This window comes from Corvus hawaiiensis, chromosome 4 (assembly GCF_020740725.1).
Source record: "Corvus hawaiiensis isolate bCorHaw1 chromosome 4, bCorHaw1.pri.cur, whole genome shotgun sequence".
NCBI lineage: Eukaryota > Metazoa > Chordata > Aves > Passeriformes > Corvidae > Corvus > Corvus hawaiiensis.
Window position 1 is genome coordinate 70,117,667 of NC_063216.1, and position 19,259 is coordinate 70,136,925.

The 19,259-nt window shown below is 35.1% G+C and overlaps 1 protein-coding gene across 11 annotated transcripts in view; it reads right to left on the reverse strand.

Annotated features, from left to right (window-relative positions):
• CACNA2D1 (calcium voltage-gated channel auxiliary subunit alpha2delta 1) overlaps window positions 1-19,259 on the reverse strand; it is a 365,044-nt gene that overhangs the window by 74,566 nt on the left and 271,219 nt on the right. For 10 of the 11 annotated variants that reach the window (XM_048302698.1, XM_048302701.1, XM_048302697.1 and 7 more), the window contains exons 11-12: window positions 6,745-6,903; window positions 1,696-1,800 (exon numbers count right to left, since the gene is read on the reverse strand). In XM_048302698.1, the coding sequence (XP_048158655.1) occupies window positions 1,696-1,800; window positions 6,745-6,903 (264 nt within the window). Of the gene's footprint in view, window positions 1-1,691; window positions 1,801-6,744; window positions 6,904-19,259 lie in introns of all 11 variants that reach the window. The other variant, XM_048302704.1, reaches the window with a different exon arrangement.

The following is a 19,259-nucleotide window of genomic DNA, read 5'->3' on the forward strand; positions in this document are numbered from 1 at the left end:
ATACAATAAAACCCCCAAACCCTCCTTCACTAGATGGAACAAGAAAGTGACTGTGTATAGCATTTTATATATAACAGTATACATAAAACCACCCTGACCCTTGGCAGTGAAAATTTACAACATTAAATGATGCAGTAAAATAACCATTTAAAATTAGTAAATCCTACATTTCATTTATTATACTTCAAAGAATAATCAACCATCAGGCATGATATGATTAAGACCACAAATCTCGGCCCCCGAAATCTGTTTTGTTATTTGGACTGAATATTTTACTACACTTTCCTCCTAACACAGCAAATTAAATGAAAAAAATTAATAAGGAATCAATCATACATCTTCCCCTTATGCATGTATTTTCTATAGCTGATGGCTGTTGTTGTAACATGATAAAAGCTACCACATCCAAATTTGAAGAGGAATCTCTGCATATATTTTCAGAGTATAGCCATGTGTGTCACACAAGGCTATGATTTCCATTGTCTCTTCTAATTGCCAGTTTAAAAAGTACTTTCAAGTCAGACAAAGGATTAACTAAACCCTGCCATATCATTCTATGTGAAACGCTACTGTAAAGCAGCCATAAAATGATTATTCAAGGTCAGTGACTGAATTGCTGGTCTAGATACAAATTCAGCATTGCATTTCCAGTTCTACTTTTGAAAGGATTAATTCAAACATTGAGGATTTCCAACCAAATACTTCCACTGCTTTATATACATCCATGGTGATTGTTAAAGTGCCTTCATGAGTCATGTTCTAACTTTTAGCTGCTTTTTTGAAAACAAAACAAGAAACAACTCACAAAACCCCACAGGTACAGGCACATCCCCAAGTACTAGAAAAAGTAAAATCTTAGTTGCAGTGTGAATCCAGCTCATATTCCATTCCTATTTAGAATGTGATTAATCTAGTAATAATAATAATAAATGATGGTTTGCACTGAAATTTAGTAGGAGACAACTCTAAAAGCTGTTATATTTCATGCACACGCTCATGCATTTTAAGTATGCAAAAGCCAGACCAGAAGTTTGATTAGATTCAAAGACTAAACCCAAAACCAGCACAGCTAATAATCCAATTTAATCTAAACAACAGAACTCATCCAGGGCTTCTCATGTCAAACCCATAATTCTGCTTGAACCACAGATCAAATTTCATCAACAGAAAGCCATCCCACTTCTTGCTAAGACACTCCAAGGTATAATTAGCCTCACTGGGAAAAATGTGGCTTTGTTCCAGCCCAAATCTATTCAAATTCAGATTCTAACCTTGAGTCATCATTTTGCTTTTGCCTGGCAAACAATGAGAGCACATAGAAGATATTTGCAGTGAGGACATAGAGATACACACATGTATCATATCATTTAACTACCTATGTTTCTGCTGGGTAATTCAGGGATTACAGTAATGCAAGAAAAATGTCAATAGAAAGTTGAGTTCTTTATGGCTTAGAGTATACTTCTGCATCACTTGAGACCAACAAGTCTCAAGGTGTAAAATATTAAATATATTTTATGATTTTTCAAATAAATATTATAGATTGAAAAAGCTTTAAGTGTCCTAAGGATCAATACTAATACATTTTTTTAAAAGCACTTTATATATGCACCAAATATGCTTTCACTTCCATATTTAAATGTTCCTCTTTATGTTGTTTCATTTTATACAGTACAATTTTCATATATCACTTACTTTTTTGTCTTCATTATATTTGTGGAAAATTTCTTGTGCTCTTTCTTCACCACCATCCGTAAACAACATAATAATCTTATTGCAGTTAGCTCTGGAGACACTGTGCTGTAAGAGAAACAAAGAGAAGAGTTTTTATATTTCAGGCTATAAGGAATAACAACTGTTTTATTTGATGGCTTTTATAGCTACAGGCTTACTACTTTAATGTGGTAATGTCAAATCTTAAACAATCTTTTAGAATTTCATTCAACACCCCCTTCTGAATGAAAAATAAAATAAAATAAAATAAAATAAATGCACTTTTCTGTTCCATGAGACTTAAATATGAGTCATTTCAGATCTGGCCCAACAGAATGGAATAGGGATTTGGGGGTTCCTTTAACATCCACAAACTTCAGGAGAGCTTTTTTGCTCATATCCATCACATCAACCCCACAGTGTCCCTTGACAGATGTTCTGCATGAGACTTGCACAGTGAGGATCTCTAAACATTTTTACTCTTCTCTTTTCTCATTCTTACTTTTTTTCCTTATCCTTAGATTCCTTGTAGAAACTGGAGAAACAATGACCCTGTAACAAATTATTGAATATGCTTATTTGTTTTCTGTTGGACTCCTACTTACAAAAAGTTTCCAGCTCACTGACCAATTGAATAAAAACTCTGCTAATTTAGGCATTCTATGGGATATCCACCTTATAAGGTTTGAAATATTCTTGCATTTGCTATTTTTGTCATATTTCCTTAAAATGGACTTAATCTTCCAAGTCTTTAATTCTTTCATGTTGTTTCTTTTAATTAATAATACTCTGAAGTGAATAGCTAATCTTTAGAAAGGTATTTTAGAATTAGGTTTACATAATATACTGTAGCCAAGATATGGCCACCTAGATTATTAAGATCTCTCCATCACCTACTTTTCCAACTATATTGCATTTCAGAGTTGAAAAACAGAGCATGTTCCATTATTTCTGGAGAACAAGCCTGAAACAATTAAGAAGTCCCTCTGACTCCTAATGCATCAAAGTAACTAGTAAAGCCCCCGAGAAAAATGCAGTGCTTTTTGCAAAGGAATGAAAACATTGCTCCACAGCCAGATCAATAGAGGTGAGCATGAATTTTTGCTCCTCTTTCTTTATTCTCTAAAAGTTAAGAATGTAGTCTAAGCAAATTGCTCATTACTTTTGCAGCTGTTCCTTGCCCTTTGTGTTGAGTACAAATGGTCCTAGTCAGACACATCTTGGTACTTCTGAGTAGTTGGATGTGACAGAGTAAAACCCTTAGAGATCCAGTGACATAAATTCAACTTCTCCTTCTGCAAGCCTGAATTTTGCTGGATTAATTTACTCTAGAGTCAGGAAGATAAACAGGAGAGTTGTCCTTATAAAGTCCCCTGTTCCCCCTTGCTTTACTATTGGATGCTACAGAGTGACTGTCACCAGGCTGGTCAGGTGTCATGATCCCACTCCCCTCTGCCACTTTTCATTCTACTCATTGGTCTGACTCCTGTAATCAAGAGACTGAAACATCAAAGCCTCAAACATCACCCAATAATTCTCAGTATTGCAGCTCTGCAGTTCTACAATGTTCCCAGAAAACTAAAGTATAAAACCTTAATTAACAGGGTAAGAAATATTCCTCAAAGATTATTTATATTGAGAGTTCAATATTCAGTGAAGAATTACTCTCTTTCTTACTATTACTACTTTCAAATTTAAAAATTTGAAAAAAAAAGAAATCAAGCCCAAAGACTTCCTTACACATAACAACATATAAAACCTGCCTGAAATCAATACATTCTCTCCAACCTCATCAGCACACTGTGTTTCAGTTGGACTTAAATAATTTATGACCATATTTCGCTTGTGAAATATAACTTAAAAGATACTGCTTTGGGCTGCAGCCTTCTCGATATTAAAAAAGTAATAAAAGTAGGGTTGGATACCTCATAAATAAAGAAATTCACCTACATTTACAGTGATTTAATATATAGACCAAAATAAGATCAGAGGAACAAGGAAGGGGACCAAAATTTGCTCATATTATGGAACTTTTCTAGTGATTTTGAAAGAAGCACTGCTACAGGCAATGTGAACTTGAGCTAGACTTTGCTTTCACTGACTGAAACAGGACTTTTCTAGTGGCTTATTTAGCATATGCATACATAGTATCAGAAAAAAGCAGTTTTCTCTTATCTCCTCGTACTTATAGCAGGGCATTTACTTACACTACATTGTTTAGACATTAAAGTCATGTCACAGAAAAAAAATCCGAGATTTTAGCCTCCAAACATTATTGGAAACCTGAACGTGAATAAGATCAAATCATATGATATTACTCCATCCCTGGAAGTGTTAAGGAAGTGTTAAGGATGGAGCTCTGAGCACCCTGGTCTGGTGACAGATGCTCCTGTCCATGGCAGGGGTGTTGGAACCAGATCATCTTTAAGGTCCCTTCCAACTCAGGCCATTCTATCACTCTATTTTTCTCCCACCAAAAAAAATTTGCATCTGGATGAATGAATTTAACACATTAGTCTCTTACAAGGGATCAAGGAAATTACAACACATCTTCTAGCCCCTCCCCCCTTTGGATTTACATGGAGAAATACTGGCTCAGAGAGTGAATATATAACAGATTGTGAGAGGATGATGCTGTAGTTTCATCATTTTTCTGAACAGTTTGCCTTAGCAGTCCAATGGGCCACAGCTGAATGGGAATGTGTTGTCTATACAGGAGCTTCCCCTGGATAAGAAACAGCTTCTTAGATTAAACCACAAAGAATACCACTGGAATTGAGCTATGCATTAATTTTTAGCTCTCCTGCTTGATATAGGCCTTGTTTTTTTCTTTCAAACAGGCAAGCAAGATATGATCCATTTTATATTTATCTAAAATTGCTTTTGTTTTATACAAGTTTCATGTCTTTAAAATTAACTCTTTAAGTGGCAGGTTACAATTATACCTTGTGACATGACACTTTAGGAACGCATTTTTCACTATTTTTTCTTTGAGAAATCATAGATATTACAGTATGAGGGGAAGAAAACTCCTCCTCAACTGCTGCAGCTGAAATATGATTTTCAAAGAAATAGCAAGTTAATGTAACAATAAATAATGGGAAAATGCTGCATAAAAATATGAAATCCAGATTATTGCTAATAAATTGAATTAGTATGTTGAAAAACTTTCAGTGTCTATTTCCATTTAGCAACACATCAGACAGCACTTTTTTCATGGTACAAGAGAAACATTATTTTGGTATTCTGGAAAGTTGTTTGAAATAATTGTCATCCAGAAACAGTACCGACAAAATTATTTTGAAAATTTGAGCAATACTGCATTTATATAAACCTCAGGGCAATTGGACTATTTGAATTCATAAATATACAACTGGAAGCTATCCCAAGGCATATTTTTTATTATTTATTTAAGCCTGTATTATACCACCATATTATATTATCTTGTCACCAGAATCTTGGGCTAAACCCATCACCAGCCCTTTACTCTTCCTGCTAAATGGATTTGCCAATATTTGGAGAGGATGAGTATATATCCAGAACCTTGTGCAATCCACAATGTCCAGGCATAACTTCCAGTCTTGCAGAGATCATGTGAGGCTAATCACACTTCTGGCTCCAGCTACAAAAGAGATGGTCCCACTATGACACTGATATCCAATTATTTTTTAAATAATACTTTAGTCTTACAAACAAGTCCATTTTGAGGCTTCCCCTGTGTTCAGATTTTCTTAACGGTTGCCTGGACACAAAGTATGTATCTGGTGTTGCACCAAATGTAATCCATAATTTTAAGCAAATATAAATATTATGAGGAACATATTTGGCAAAATTTCTTTCTTCCTGGTTCCCAATGCATGAGACATCAACAGATGCAGAAAAGGGGGAAATGCCATCCAGCCTGGTCCAAAAATGTCCAGCAGACTTCAATATATTGTTTGTGGTTTTACGTAACCATCAGCAGAGGACACCCCCTCATTACCCCACCAACCCCCTCTGCTAATCTGAGCAATGGTCTACTGAGAAAATTCCCACAATAACAGTCCATTTTCTTCTCCTCCATCAAAATTTAATGAGCTCAGAATTTTCAACATCAGATATAGACTTAAACTGCATACACAATGTCAGGGAAGTGTCCTGAAGTTCAGAATCTGGCAGATTAGGAAAAAAAAAAAGTAAAAAAAAAAATTACAAAAACAGTAAGGATAAGAATACATTTCTTACTTGTTGAGCTATATCCTCACCTGCTACAAAGTGATAGGGCTTTATTTACACTAAGGTTTAAGATATAATATGCAGTCTTCATGAAGATAAGTAGAACTATTTTTTAAACAACTACACGAACCATTTAAAATTTACTAATAAACCCCAAACATTTGCGGTAAATGGGAAACGTTGCTATTCAAAAAGCTAGTGCCTGGGTGAAAATTAGAAAGCACAATGTATTTAAAACATGGAAACAATGCATTTAACTTTTGAGGAAATTATTCTTCTTATACACGAGAAAGAGAAAGGAATTAGAATATTCTCAGTGAGTGAATACTACTCTTGAGGCATCATCAGGTGCCTAGTATTCCTCTATTAACTAACTTATTTCCTCCCCTCTCTCTTGCTCAAACCGTGGTAAAGTATTTATAACTTGTAATAAGTGTGAAATTGTAGGTTAGCTGAGCACTGCTAGGAGATGATGTGGTAAAATTGCAATAATAGCACAGTGATACAGATCTTTCCATTTTAAAATTAACTGCAAGTCAACCACTACCACAAGTGAATCACATGTTAAATGAAAAACCAGCTGAATGAATGAAGTAAAACAGTACAACTGATTTGAAACCAAATTAATTCCAAAGTCTTAGCAATCTGCTGAGGAACCTGCAATGAAAAAAACATTGTTGGGATAAATTTACTTGCTAAATAAAGATTTGCACTTCTACCACTCAGTTACACAATGAAGGAGCAAGCAGTGGCCATCTGAACATTCAAGTTCTCCTTCTTCACCTGACAGCAGAGAGATCTTACTTAAATACTTACATTTAGCAGCTGTTCAAAAGCGTAGCTAAAGCCTTTTTTGTAATCCGTAATTCCTTTAGCAGAGATTTTATAGACAGCTTCTTTCAATTTCTTCTTGTTCCTCACATTAGCTTGGACAAGATGATTAAAGCAACTGACATTCTGAGCATTATTATTAAACTGCAAAATAAATAGAAATATTATTAAAGACAGTTAATTCTCTCTTCTGTGTACTGTAGCAGTAAATATTTATGTTTTCTGGATCTTTGTGAGATAAAGAATGTCAAACCTGGATTTCAATTTCCACTATGCTGAGAACATCCAGTAGTGACCGGAGATTTCAAAATGAGGTAATATTAAAAAAAAAAAAAACAACAGGTATTTGGTGCTTCACTCTGTGGCAACCCCAAAAAAATCTACTATAGCGGAAAAATTCCCACAAATTTTGTTTCAAGTTTACATAAAGAAGTAAAACTCAGAAATGCAGAGTTGAGGAAATAAAAAAAAAATAGATAAAGATATATTTTACTTTTTTTAATCACTGAAAAGTATTGGTTATCAGGTGACTTCCATATTCCATGAATTAGTTTGGTGGTTTGCAGTGTAACTTGTACATCAGATTAAATTTGTAAATATACATTATTGAAAACACCCTTGGAAGCACATGAGAGTACATTTGCAAATATGAGAATACTGATGATAGCAATACAAATTTGTGTCTTGAGAACACATATTTCTGCTCTTACTCGCATATTCATAAAGTCTACTCCCTGAAAAATAATTTATATGATATTCTGACATTATCTAAAAATATACACAGAAAAAGTTTTAAGAGGAATACGTCTGCACAAGTGGAAATCAGTTGAAGATTGCTTTTAAATTCATCTCTGTATAAATATACATACACTCACGTATACTAAAATACAGACCTCACAATTTACATTTCAACTGAAAGCAGATTATTATGCCTCTACCTGATTATGGAAGTTCAGTGAAAGTAAATATAAATGTAATTTTATGTTGTCAACCTGGTACAAAGCCTTAAAATAACTTAAAAATCAAGCCTCATTGGCTTAAGTCTCACTACTGCTAACTAGTTCAGCAGTGCTCTATAGAATAAAAGGTAAATAAGGTCACAGATTTCAATAAATGCTCACCTACTTACATGTCTAAAATAAATCACCAAGTACCAGGTACAAAGTAAAGAGAGAGAACTGCTGTCAGCAGCAAATACCAACCTGTAACTGTAGAATACTTACAACAAAAAAAAAAAAACTTGAAAGGATGAAGGGATTAATAATATTAAACCATTTTCAATTAGGGGGTTACACTGTATATTATTTTAATGTATTCCATATTTCCCCCAAAAGAATATTTTTGGGACCAAAAAAACCCAGCATTTTTTGCTGCTTAAGCAAAACTGTGAAATGATCGCACAATTGTAACCAGTTCACTTTGATGCAGAACACTGACACACTCAGTGGTGCTTCCAATAAAAGTTTCTTACAGAAGTAACCAGTAAATCACTTAATGATTATTGGATACATAAACCATGTGGAAGTGAAAACAGTTATTGTGCTGCAGAATTATTTCAGTTTGCCTCAACCTAAATTTATAGCCATGATAGGAAAATTACAGACATAGAGTAATTTTATAAAGACAAGGTCTGAAAACCAATTCAAATTGTCAGCTGGGGTAAAAGTACAGAACTTGTACCTGGAAAGTAGAAGAAAAAACTACCTAGTAGGCACCTCTGCCCTACAAAAGCCAATTTCATCTGAAAAAAATAAAGTGAAATCACTTCTCTGCTTCACCAGTGATATTATATAGATATTATTTAATAACCTAATATAAATAAATCCTCAGTTCAATCCTATGGCCTGCGCATGGCTTGTCTTTGCTATGGCAAAGTGCAGTTTAGACATTCAAGTGAAAATTTAGTAATGAGAACAAATTTCTCCCTGGAATTTCACTAACATTAAACTGCCAATTTAATCGCTTGCTAGCAGTCCTGCAAATATATCAGGATAATTATTTCTAAGAAGGTCGGGTATCCAGCATATGGATTGGTAATTATGGCTATAAAAATTATTTATAAAAAATTTTCAGGAGTACTCGTTCAAATGGTGGAGGCAGCTGACAAGGAAACTGTGCCATACTAAACTTGCACATTAAACTGTATTGCCCTGTACTCACATATGCTGTAAAGTGAACAGCAGGTCAAGCCAAAGCATCTGCATCTGTAGATTCACAAATGCTGATGTAAAATGAAGGAGAGAAATGACACATTTGTAGAATGGAGTGTTACATCAACCAAAGTCTGCAAATGCTGTAATTTAATTAAGCAAATATATGAGCCAGCTGTTTGCAGAGACATCAGTCAACATTAATGCTAATGTCAGTCAGAAAAACACGTGAGCAGAGTTTTTGATTAGATGAAGGAATCAGTAGATGGAACAACAATCCTCCAGAATGAACATTTCCCTGTTTGCTAGGAGATGAAGGTAAAGTTCAAATGTGACTGATGAAAATGCTCAAAGGGGGAAAGAAAATTCAGGGGTCCATTTCATTAATCTGCACTCCAGTAAAGTACTGAAGTAATGGAAGTATTTCAACTGTAAAAGCTTTCAGATCATCCTCAAAACTGACATTCCATATGTGACAAACACTGGAGCATTCAAAATCTAGAGTTAGCCAAACTGACCCAGTTTTTAGTTATGCTCATCTGAAACACAACAGCAATAGTGGCACTATGATTTTTTACACTTTAAGATGTGTAAAAATGTACACATCTTAATTTACAAGCCAAAATAACTGCTTTAAGCCTTTACTGATTACTGGCCACAATGTCTGACCCTTAAATACCATAATAATGCTTATTTCAGTTCACAAGATTTCTTGAAAACCAATTAACAATACACACAATCACTTAGCATTTAACTGAAGAAAGAACATGTATGCTTTCAAAAAATAGTTGCCATTTCAGAAAGTCCATGTTCTTACAAAATCAAATCCTATCAATGGTGTAAAATTAAGGTAACTACAATCCATACTTTATTGAACAAAGTATTCAGTGTATCTATGTGAAGTACGTCAGCTGGGTATTTATCAGCTTGGTATTCCCCCTAATTATTGCAATAAATATAAACATATGCAACAAAAGTGCTATTGGTAAAAAGGAAATAAAAGGCATGATTTTATGATGCCGTGGGCTCAGTGGTTCACTTACAAAACAGTATATGACATTTGGAGGCAAACCATTCAATTGTTAAAATGTAAAGACACCCTATACAGTCTGTGACCACCAATGAGAACTTCTACTTTTTCAAGTATATGAAAAGCTTATTCCTTATCTAAGCTAAAATAAGAGGGGCTGCCAGTGAAACAGCTATAAATCACAGAAAACAGGATAACCTTGAGCTTTTTATTTTAAAGCATCATGAAGTATTAATATAATGAAATCTGTCTTGTAATTATACCTGCAAGGTATAGGACCTAGATGCAGTTTTCACTAGATTATTTCTCACTACCCCATACTTTTGCAGTTTCCACCTTTGGGATGTCCCAGAACAGTCCTCCATTCTGAGGAATTTAAGACCTCCTCTTCACAGGTTTGGGCAGGAATAATTAAGCCTGCTACTGGGGCACAAAAAGTGTCAAGAGAACTTGACCTCGTTGACCTCAGCCCACCAGTACAATCTTTGGCCATATATGGGGCAACTCAATAACCTGAAAGATAAGACAACCTATTCAACTTAACATGAAACTCCAAATGAAATGCTTTGAGTCTAATGCTGCTTGAACTTTGTCATTCTGGTGAAGGTCTGAAACAGAAATACTAATCTGACAGTCTTTATCTTCCAATGCAGAAAAGGATCAGCTTGTGAAAACCAAGTGAAAAAAAATAGTGAAAAATTATACAGAACTCCAGCAAAAGATTTAAATGCTTGAGACTTTTCCCCTCCGTTGGGTAGTTCCACTGAGCTGTGTGCTCCTCCAGACACATGGACCCCTGCAATCCACAGTGCCCCAAGAGTTGAACTTATGGAAAATAGAAGGCTGTCATTCTGAAAACCTCTTCTAATTCCAGAATAGTTACTTATGCATTGCCAAAAGCTTCCTCTTTTCCACAATCTCAACCTGGAAATCCTTCTAATAAAACTACTAAAACTGCTACCTCAAGATGAGGTTTTTAGAGGATTCAAGGGAAGTGGAACAGAAATAATGATTTATTTCCTGTATCTCATCCCACTCTAAGCAGTTTGTGGATATGCAGATCAAAAAACAAATAAAAAGATCCTACAGACAGGTGTTTTCATTAAGAGGGCAATATAACGCAAAAGAAGGGGAGTGGAAAAACCCCCCCAGAGAAAACATCTGAAATGAAGAAAGAAAGTATCAGAATTCAGAATTGGGATTTACAAAGGCTGAAAAATGTTTGAGATGGTTAAGTTGAAAGATCAAAGCTATCAAGCAGCCTGGGAAAGAAACAGGAAACAAAATAGATTAGAAAAAACAAACCCAAACCAAACCATTTATAATATATTGTGGTGGTTGTTTTTTTTTTTCCTAAACTTCATTCTTTCTAATACATTACCTGCTTAGCAGATGAAAACTGCCATGTCTATTGGGAACTGCTTTTATAATCTGCCTTTTGCAGATACCAGTCAACCTCTCCCCAGCTGACAAACTTTAGGAAGTTACATAGAGCATATAACTCCCAGGGCCACCCACACTTAAACATCACAGTCATTTTCAAACATTGCTCAGAATCTTAGGCTCCTTCCGGAATAGCTCAGAACTTTTCTCATTTCATTGGTGAGAAAAGGGAAGCAACAGGAAATAAAAAAGTAAATCCAAGGTTAAGGCATGGCCACAAGCTCTAATCTTAATTCCCCACTACAAGAATATGCTTTTTCCCTTTCCTTTGTGCAAGCAATTCCAAATCCTCAAATTTGCCTTTTAATTTGATACTAGTTATTTTGTTTAAGCCATTTAAACCACATGGTCAAATAGGATGCAAATTTTTAAAGCATGAATTCCCATAAACATTTTATCACTTAAACTTCTTCAAAATGCACATACAGCTAATACCATTTATTCTGAAGACTACAGCACTGTGAGAGAAAAATACCTGATTTCACAGGCAATGTATGAATTGATGAATATTTCAAATTCTCTTCTGTATACCCATCTATCCCTCTCTATAATTCTAAATAGATCTCCATCTCCCAAGGAGATAAATAAAGGATACAAATACAAGGGATATAAATCCCAAATCCAATGTCAATCATTCTGTTGGCAAGTGTAGGAGGTTATTTAAATACAAATAAAACATTTCAATTGATGCTGCTTCTTTTATGAAAGGCAACACAGAGAATCCTGCTCATTGCACTGTCTTAGAATTCACATTTATGTAATGCTAGCAAAACAAGTAGGCTTTGAAAAGAGCAGCAAAAAAGAAATGCTTTAAAGGACTAAAGAGTAGTATCTTGGGGCATTAATTTATCAGAAAGTGCTAATTACTGTTTCTGACAGTCAAGTTTTTTTCTGCTGTGTCTTCATACAAATCTATATATTTATCTATGTATATATAACTACAAATATGTACAGTTATTTGCTTAATTATTTGACATGATCAAGAAAGCAAGCTTTAGTCAACATTTATCAATGCTTTTCAGACAAAGCATTATTCCACTAAGGAAAGCCACAGTTCTCAAAAAACATAGAAATAACTTTACGTAAATCCTCATGAGAAGAAATAGAGGAAATCAAATCAATGCAAACTCTGTGATTCAGTTTGAAAAGAACTAAATCTTCTGTAAAGCATCTCATTACTGCAAAATGTAAAAAACAAACTCCGATAAATTGAGGACTTAAAAAAATCTTTCAAGCTTTATTCACTAGGTGGCACTAAAACAAAAAAAGTTGAACTGGTCTTACAAATACCACAAAATGTGAAATTTTACATTTCTGATGGAGAACATTGGTGCTTTCTGTGAGTAGCATAAAATTCTCATTTCAATTAAACCAATAAAATATATTCATGTTCCAAATGATTGAAAAAACACAAATATTAAAATCTAAACTTCCTCCTTAAAGGAGAATTTCCACATCTTGAACAAAAAAGGTCCCAGCTCTAGGAGGATGAAAATTATGGAAAAACTGTAAAATTGCCTACTTTCTAAATGTCCTTCTGTTCCTCCAATATCTGTAGAAGTGATAACAAATATACCAAATATGTAGGACCAGGTCTTTGTAAAATTGCAGATTTTCCCAACCATCCTTACCTACTGTCTCCCTCTTCTCTCAGTTAGTTTACTGACATCTATTGATTCAACATATCATATTAAATCAGAATCTTCTGAAACTGCATTTCTAAGTTAAAAAATCAAAAACCTAGAAAATAACTCCCTTTCCGAAATTTCTGACATGACATGAGAACCTGACTTAAGCTGTATGTAAGTTGTGAATTTTTAAACATTCATAAATATTTATCCTTTATAGAAAATCATATAAACTTGAACCAGGCAGTAATTTCTATACTTAAACTTGTTATAGAGATAAAACTTACACATTTAAAATACCAAGACCCTAAAAGCTTAATAAATCAATGACACCATGACAAGAAAACTGAAAATTGAGGAAAATATAGTGAGTTTGCTGAAGACTTACTCAGATACTACTGCTGCTGACTTTCAGTCTGCTGAGGTTTGTTGCTATGCTACTTCTACCTTGTGGCTAAATCAGCTTGGTGACCCAGTTGTATCTATACATATTAAATGAGCAATAGTGAAATAGATCTGATTTCACCAGGCTTTCATTTTGTAGGTAATCCGGCTTTGTCATTTTCTTTTCCGTTTTTTTTTTTTTTTCCTGCTGCTTTAGGCTTGGTAATAGGATTTCAGGGTTAATCCCAAGAATAACTGAATCTTGAATAAGGCCAGTTAGAATCAGTATTTGAGCAGTGAGAAGACATTATAAATATTTATCAGAACCCATTTAGAGAATAGTATGAAGGCAATTTGCAATGTTTTATTCCCATGTAAATTCTAAGTACACAGAAAATCTGAGTCAGTTCAAGCAATAAAGGTTGGTAATTTGACATGCCAGAAAATAATATATGATATCAAAATTTACCATTCATATCTTCCTATAGAATAACTTCTTTCTCCTATTCTATGACTTATGTACAGAGAGTCTGCAGTACAATCCTACATATACACTGTAGAGAAAATATAAGAAACTTATTCTAGGACCTGCATTTCTTAAATTGTATTGCAAGTATCAATGAAACAAAATTAGGATTATATGCCAATTTGCACTATTGGCATTTCTTGAAATTTAAAATGTATCACATTTCACTGTGAAACATAGATATGTCTATTATAGACCAGAGTTAGCAGAATTCAACAACAATAAAGCAGTTAGATCACTAAATAGCTGGTGAGGAAATATTGCAGAATAATAAAAGACAAATATTAGGAAAAAGACCAAATAATAGGCCGAAGTCTGCTCTCAGTTAGCTTTGTTAACCTTTATAACCAATATTATCAACTGCACATAGATCAATGAAAAGCTGCCACTAAGTACCACAGGATTAAAGTTCAGATCAGAAAATATGATGCTGCACTGCCAATCTCAGTTACAACCAGAACATCTGCATAGGCTGAAAGGTGAATTTTCTTAGCAAGGTGAAATTTATGGTCTTTTTATGCTGCTGAGGCTAAGTTAGCATGTATTATTTACTTAAAATCATGTGTTTCTGACTTCTACTAAAAAATTCAATACTGTAAACTTCAGCATCTCCCAGGGAAATCTGCCTGATGTTAACTGCAGCACAGCTGTAGTGCTGCAGCCCTGCAGCCTGCCCTGCATGGCACTGCTCCCCAGAAGCACTGGGGAAGAAAGATGTGACAGGAAGATACTTCCAAGAAAATTGTTTTGTAGACACTTTTTTGTTATCACTTGACAGGGAAAATCTTCATTCAGTCAAATTCAAGTTGTTTAAAACATGAAGCATCCTTGCCAAAAAAGATGAATCATAGAATATATCAAGTTGGAAGGGATCCATAAGGATCATCAAGTCTAACTCCCTGCTCCATGCAAAAACTACCCAAAACCCCCATGACTAAGAGCATTGTCTAGACATTCCTTGAACTCTCACAGGCTTGGAGTAATGATCAGTTCCCAGGGGAGCCTGTTCCAGTGCCACACCACCCTCTCAGTGAAGAGCTTTCCTAATGTCCACACTGAACTTCCCTGAAATTCCTCACGTCTCCCCACTGCTCATCAAAGATAAAGTTTTAACTGTTACCTATAAATTCTCTAAATATGTGAGGTTGCTACTCAGGGTATCAAAATCAAGACAAAGTTTTAGTTGGTGCAAGAAGTTGCAAGACAGACATACATTTCAGCATCAGCTCACACGGCAGAGGGACAGCAAGGGGCTACAGTATCACCTCTGTGTTCTCACATCTTGACTTCAATGTCCCTGTCCCCCTTTTAGGGCAGACCACTGTGCCTGGCTGGGCAGGTGCCTGGAGTTCCAGGGCAGTGAGGAGGTTGCAGCAGCGCAGTGCTGACATGGGAGATGCTTCTGCTAAGGCAGGGAAGTGAGAGACAGGAGGGAAAAGTGTGAGTCTTGAAAGTGTGAGACTTGAGAAGTCGATGAGTATTCCATTCATGCTTTGCCTAAGTTAGGAGGTCCTTTAGATTCACTCCGAACTAAGACACTGACACACATAATTATTACCTAACAATAGACATCTTTTATAGAAAGTATATTTTTAAAAGAAGGATCACATAAAAAATAGCCTCTGCCTTGTCTCAAAATTTATGGACAGCCTTCTTGCACTAACATGGTGTGTCATCTTTCTCCAGAAGAATTATCAAAGCCAGCCCAGCCCAGCCTCTTCTGGGCTGGTAAAAAAAAATGGTTTATTGTTCAAGAAACCATTCTTCCACCACAAATTTTTAATTATATCGTCACAACGCTGCCTAATAAAAGTCTCTTAGTTGGAAAGCTGATGCAGCAATTCATTCTTGGTCCAGCATCTGACATGCCATAAAACATCCCAAGATCAATGATATGTCTGACAAAGTGGGGACCTCTTAAGTAAGATTTGTGCTTTGCTGAAAATTAAGATATTGGAAAGAAAAAATAGATTCATTAAGCAGTGGAACCATGAGGTAGAGCTATCAAATCATTTTATATACCACTACACTATGCATTTTAAATATAACTTTTTATAGACTACTTTTTAATAAACTACTCTTTTTAAATACTACTAATATACTAGAGAGCTCAGATTTATTTTGGAAATCAGAGACACCCATGCCATGTGTTGCTAGAAGTCTGACTCCCTGACATTTGACAGTTGTAAGAGGAGACAATAAAAATGTGTATTGATGCCCAAAGCAATCCCTCAAAGTGGGAATGGAGGTGACTTTTCTAGTCATCTGGAGATGTCAGCTATATTGTACAGTAATAAATGTACAGTTTCCAGCAACATTCCTGCTCCTGGCATCCTGATGAAGAATTTGAGCTTCTAATTTCCATTCCCTTTGGCTCTTCATGCACTCAAGCACTCTATTCCCCAGAATTAATGCTTTGTGACAGATCTAAAATGAAACAGATTTTGTTTTAAGATTTGCCCTATTCCTTCTCCAAATCTTTCTATGTCTTTTTTCTATCTTAGATACATTTTGAACATTTTCCTTCTACAGAAAGCTAAATTTACAGTTGATAACTGTAAAGTGCATTTCAGGTTTGCACAGTACTTAGTACGGAATATTTAAGGGAAGAACCCTTAAATAAGAGTAAGGAGAGGAATGGGTTTGGTTGGTTTGGAGATAAAAGGTTGTGTAAGATAGAAGTGCTGGTCCTAGAGGTCTCTAATAGTGAAACTGGTATGTGTGCTTGCATGACTGCTCTGCATTTGTTTGTGTTATCTGTGTGGATGGCCTGATTTATGTATATATATATATATGTGTGTGTGTGTGTGTGTTATGTATGCATGTGTATTTACACGTGCTCCATGTATATTGTGCCAATTGGGAAGACATTTGGTAGGCTCCATGGCACAGAGCTGCAGCAGCCTCAGCTCTCTTGAGGTGTTGAATCTAGCACGATATGATTTCCCCTAGAAGGTAAATAATATATGTATAAACAAATAAATTCCAGAGTTCAGATGGCTTGGTTATTAATTTATAATTCTAAAAGAAAAATAACTTAAGCTTCTAAAAGTTTGTCAAGTTTATTTGTAGCTATGTAAGGCTCAGTTTAAATGAGAAATTAAGAAAAAATTGTTGAAACATGTCCTTTCTTCCTAAATCCTGTAGAAATATATCAGGTATGGCGAGATGGTCTTTGAATAAAAACGTGATTATCTTCTGTGTGGGATCTGTCTGGCTGTCCTGTTACAAAGGCTCAGTTGCTTGTGCACAGTTCTGAGGTGAACATGGCAACTTGGCCTCTGGAGATGGCCCTGACCCAAGCTATAATTCTCAGAGAGAAAAGAATTGACCCTGCACTAACATCAACATAATTTTTATGTTATATTCCTTTTTACACACTGAGATAGTATTTTAAGCCAGATATTCCAGAAGAAACGTAAGCAAGTACCACAGGGAGTATTATCACTGGGACAGATAAGCAACACTTCATTTTCACCTCTCTGTCATAGACAATTCTGTATATGTCTGCTTTATGTAAGTATTTGCTGTTTGGTCTTAGTGTACAGAAAATATTGCAGGGCTGGTGGAAATGAAGTTAATAAGAAATTTTTACTTACACTAAAGATAAGAGAAAGCTTAACTACCTAACACGTCTTTTGCTAGACAGACATGGGAAAACTGTTAAGTATACAGAGAAAAGACAACAGTAATTGGTATGTATTCCCTGTTCACAAAGATGAAATCTTTGCAATATTTTGAATATTTGTATCACACAAGAGTGATGAAGTACTTTCCAGTCCATTAATAACTAAGGTGGATGATGAACAACTATTTGGGACAAACATTTAAGTCTGCAGGATGAAACAAAAAGAAAAAAAAAAGCAACCCACCAGCAAACCAAAATCTTTACATATTTTTGATTTAAGGCTAAAAGGGGCAATAAGACACTCCAATCTGACCCCTTGCATACTGTCTCACCACCCACATATCACTGGTTGTTAAAATTCCTTTGGTTACTTCTGCAATAAATCATAACAATTACATTCAGTGGTAGATGTTTGCTTAAAGTGCATCTTCCAGAAAGGCATTAAATATGGATATGAAGACAACAAGAATTTTTCCTTGCAATTTTTAGAGGCATATTAAATAGTAATACACCATTCAAATCTATTTGGCTTCAACTGGTGCTTCTTGCAGTGTTTTTTACCTGACAGGTTTGAGAATCTATGGATACAAGAGTTTCCCCAGCAACAGCATTTCTCATCTGTGATGACATCAGTAATTAGACCAATTATTTTTGTGTCCCAGAACAACCAAAAAAAGGTTGAATTCTCTGAGTTTGTGAGTATGCTTCTCAGATGATGCACTCAGATGTGTGAGAAGATGCTTTCTAGACCCAAGCAATCACCTGTAAAACACTTTCAGTCCTCAGAGAAGACACCTACAATATTGTTTGTAAAATCTGAGCCAATCCTTTTTGTGCTAAATTAGTGACATGTTCCACATTTATGTAACAGTATTCAGACACAAGAAAGGAGTCATACAGTCAAAATCTGAGTTCAATTTCTTAAATTTGCTTTCCAGAAGGGAAAGTGAACCACCAATCCATACACTATTCAGATGAAGGGTCATCTCTAGCCATGTCACTGAAGCTGTACAAGCATTTCTAGCTCATGATGTCAGATGAAGATTGCAAGAAGCTTGAGTCCTAGTGGTCCTTCACTTTTTTTTCTTGACAAAAAACTGTGTGATTTGCTTTCCTGAGGATCAGGATCCTCAGGATCTGAAGTCAATTTCATTTCTTAAAGGTCAGCTAATATATTATCCTCCCTACACTAATCTTCCTCTCAACTCCAGCCCCACCTGAAAGACTTTAACACATCTTTACTGATTGCTTTCTTGACTTTCTTTTTGAAGGGAAGATAAAATAAAACTTAATTCTGCAGACAGATAAACATTCCATGACAGTTTTTATACTGCTGTAACTCATGATGCTAAAAAGAAAATTCTAACTTCTTAATAATTCCTTGGTTTCCGTAATTTCCAAACTGTCTCCGTTGTTATTTGCAGAATACTCATCTTCATTACATTTGCTAAACATGTCCTCCAGATATATTTCCCCTACATATATTTCCATAGATACATAGCCTTGTTCTACCTGTAATTATTAGCAATGCAGAAATTGAACACTAGATTGTGATCATAACTTCTCTGAACTTTGTTTAACCCTGCACCTACAGTGCTTATTAAATATACCTGTATGAAAAAAACCACATTCAATTCACTTGCTCCTTGAATATGGAGGATGCAAGATAATGACCCACCATTAAGGAATGGCTAATGATTTTCCATTAAGA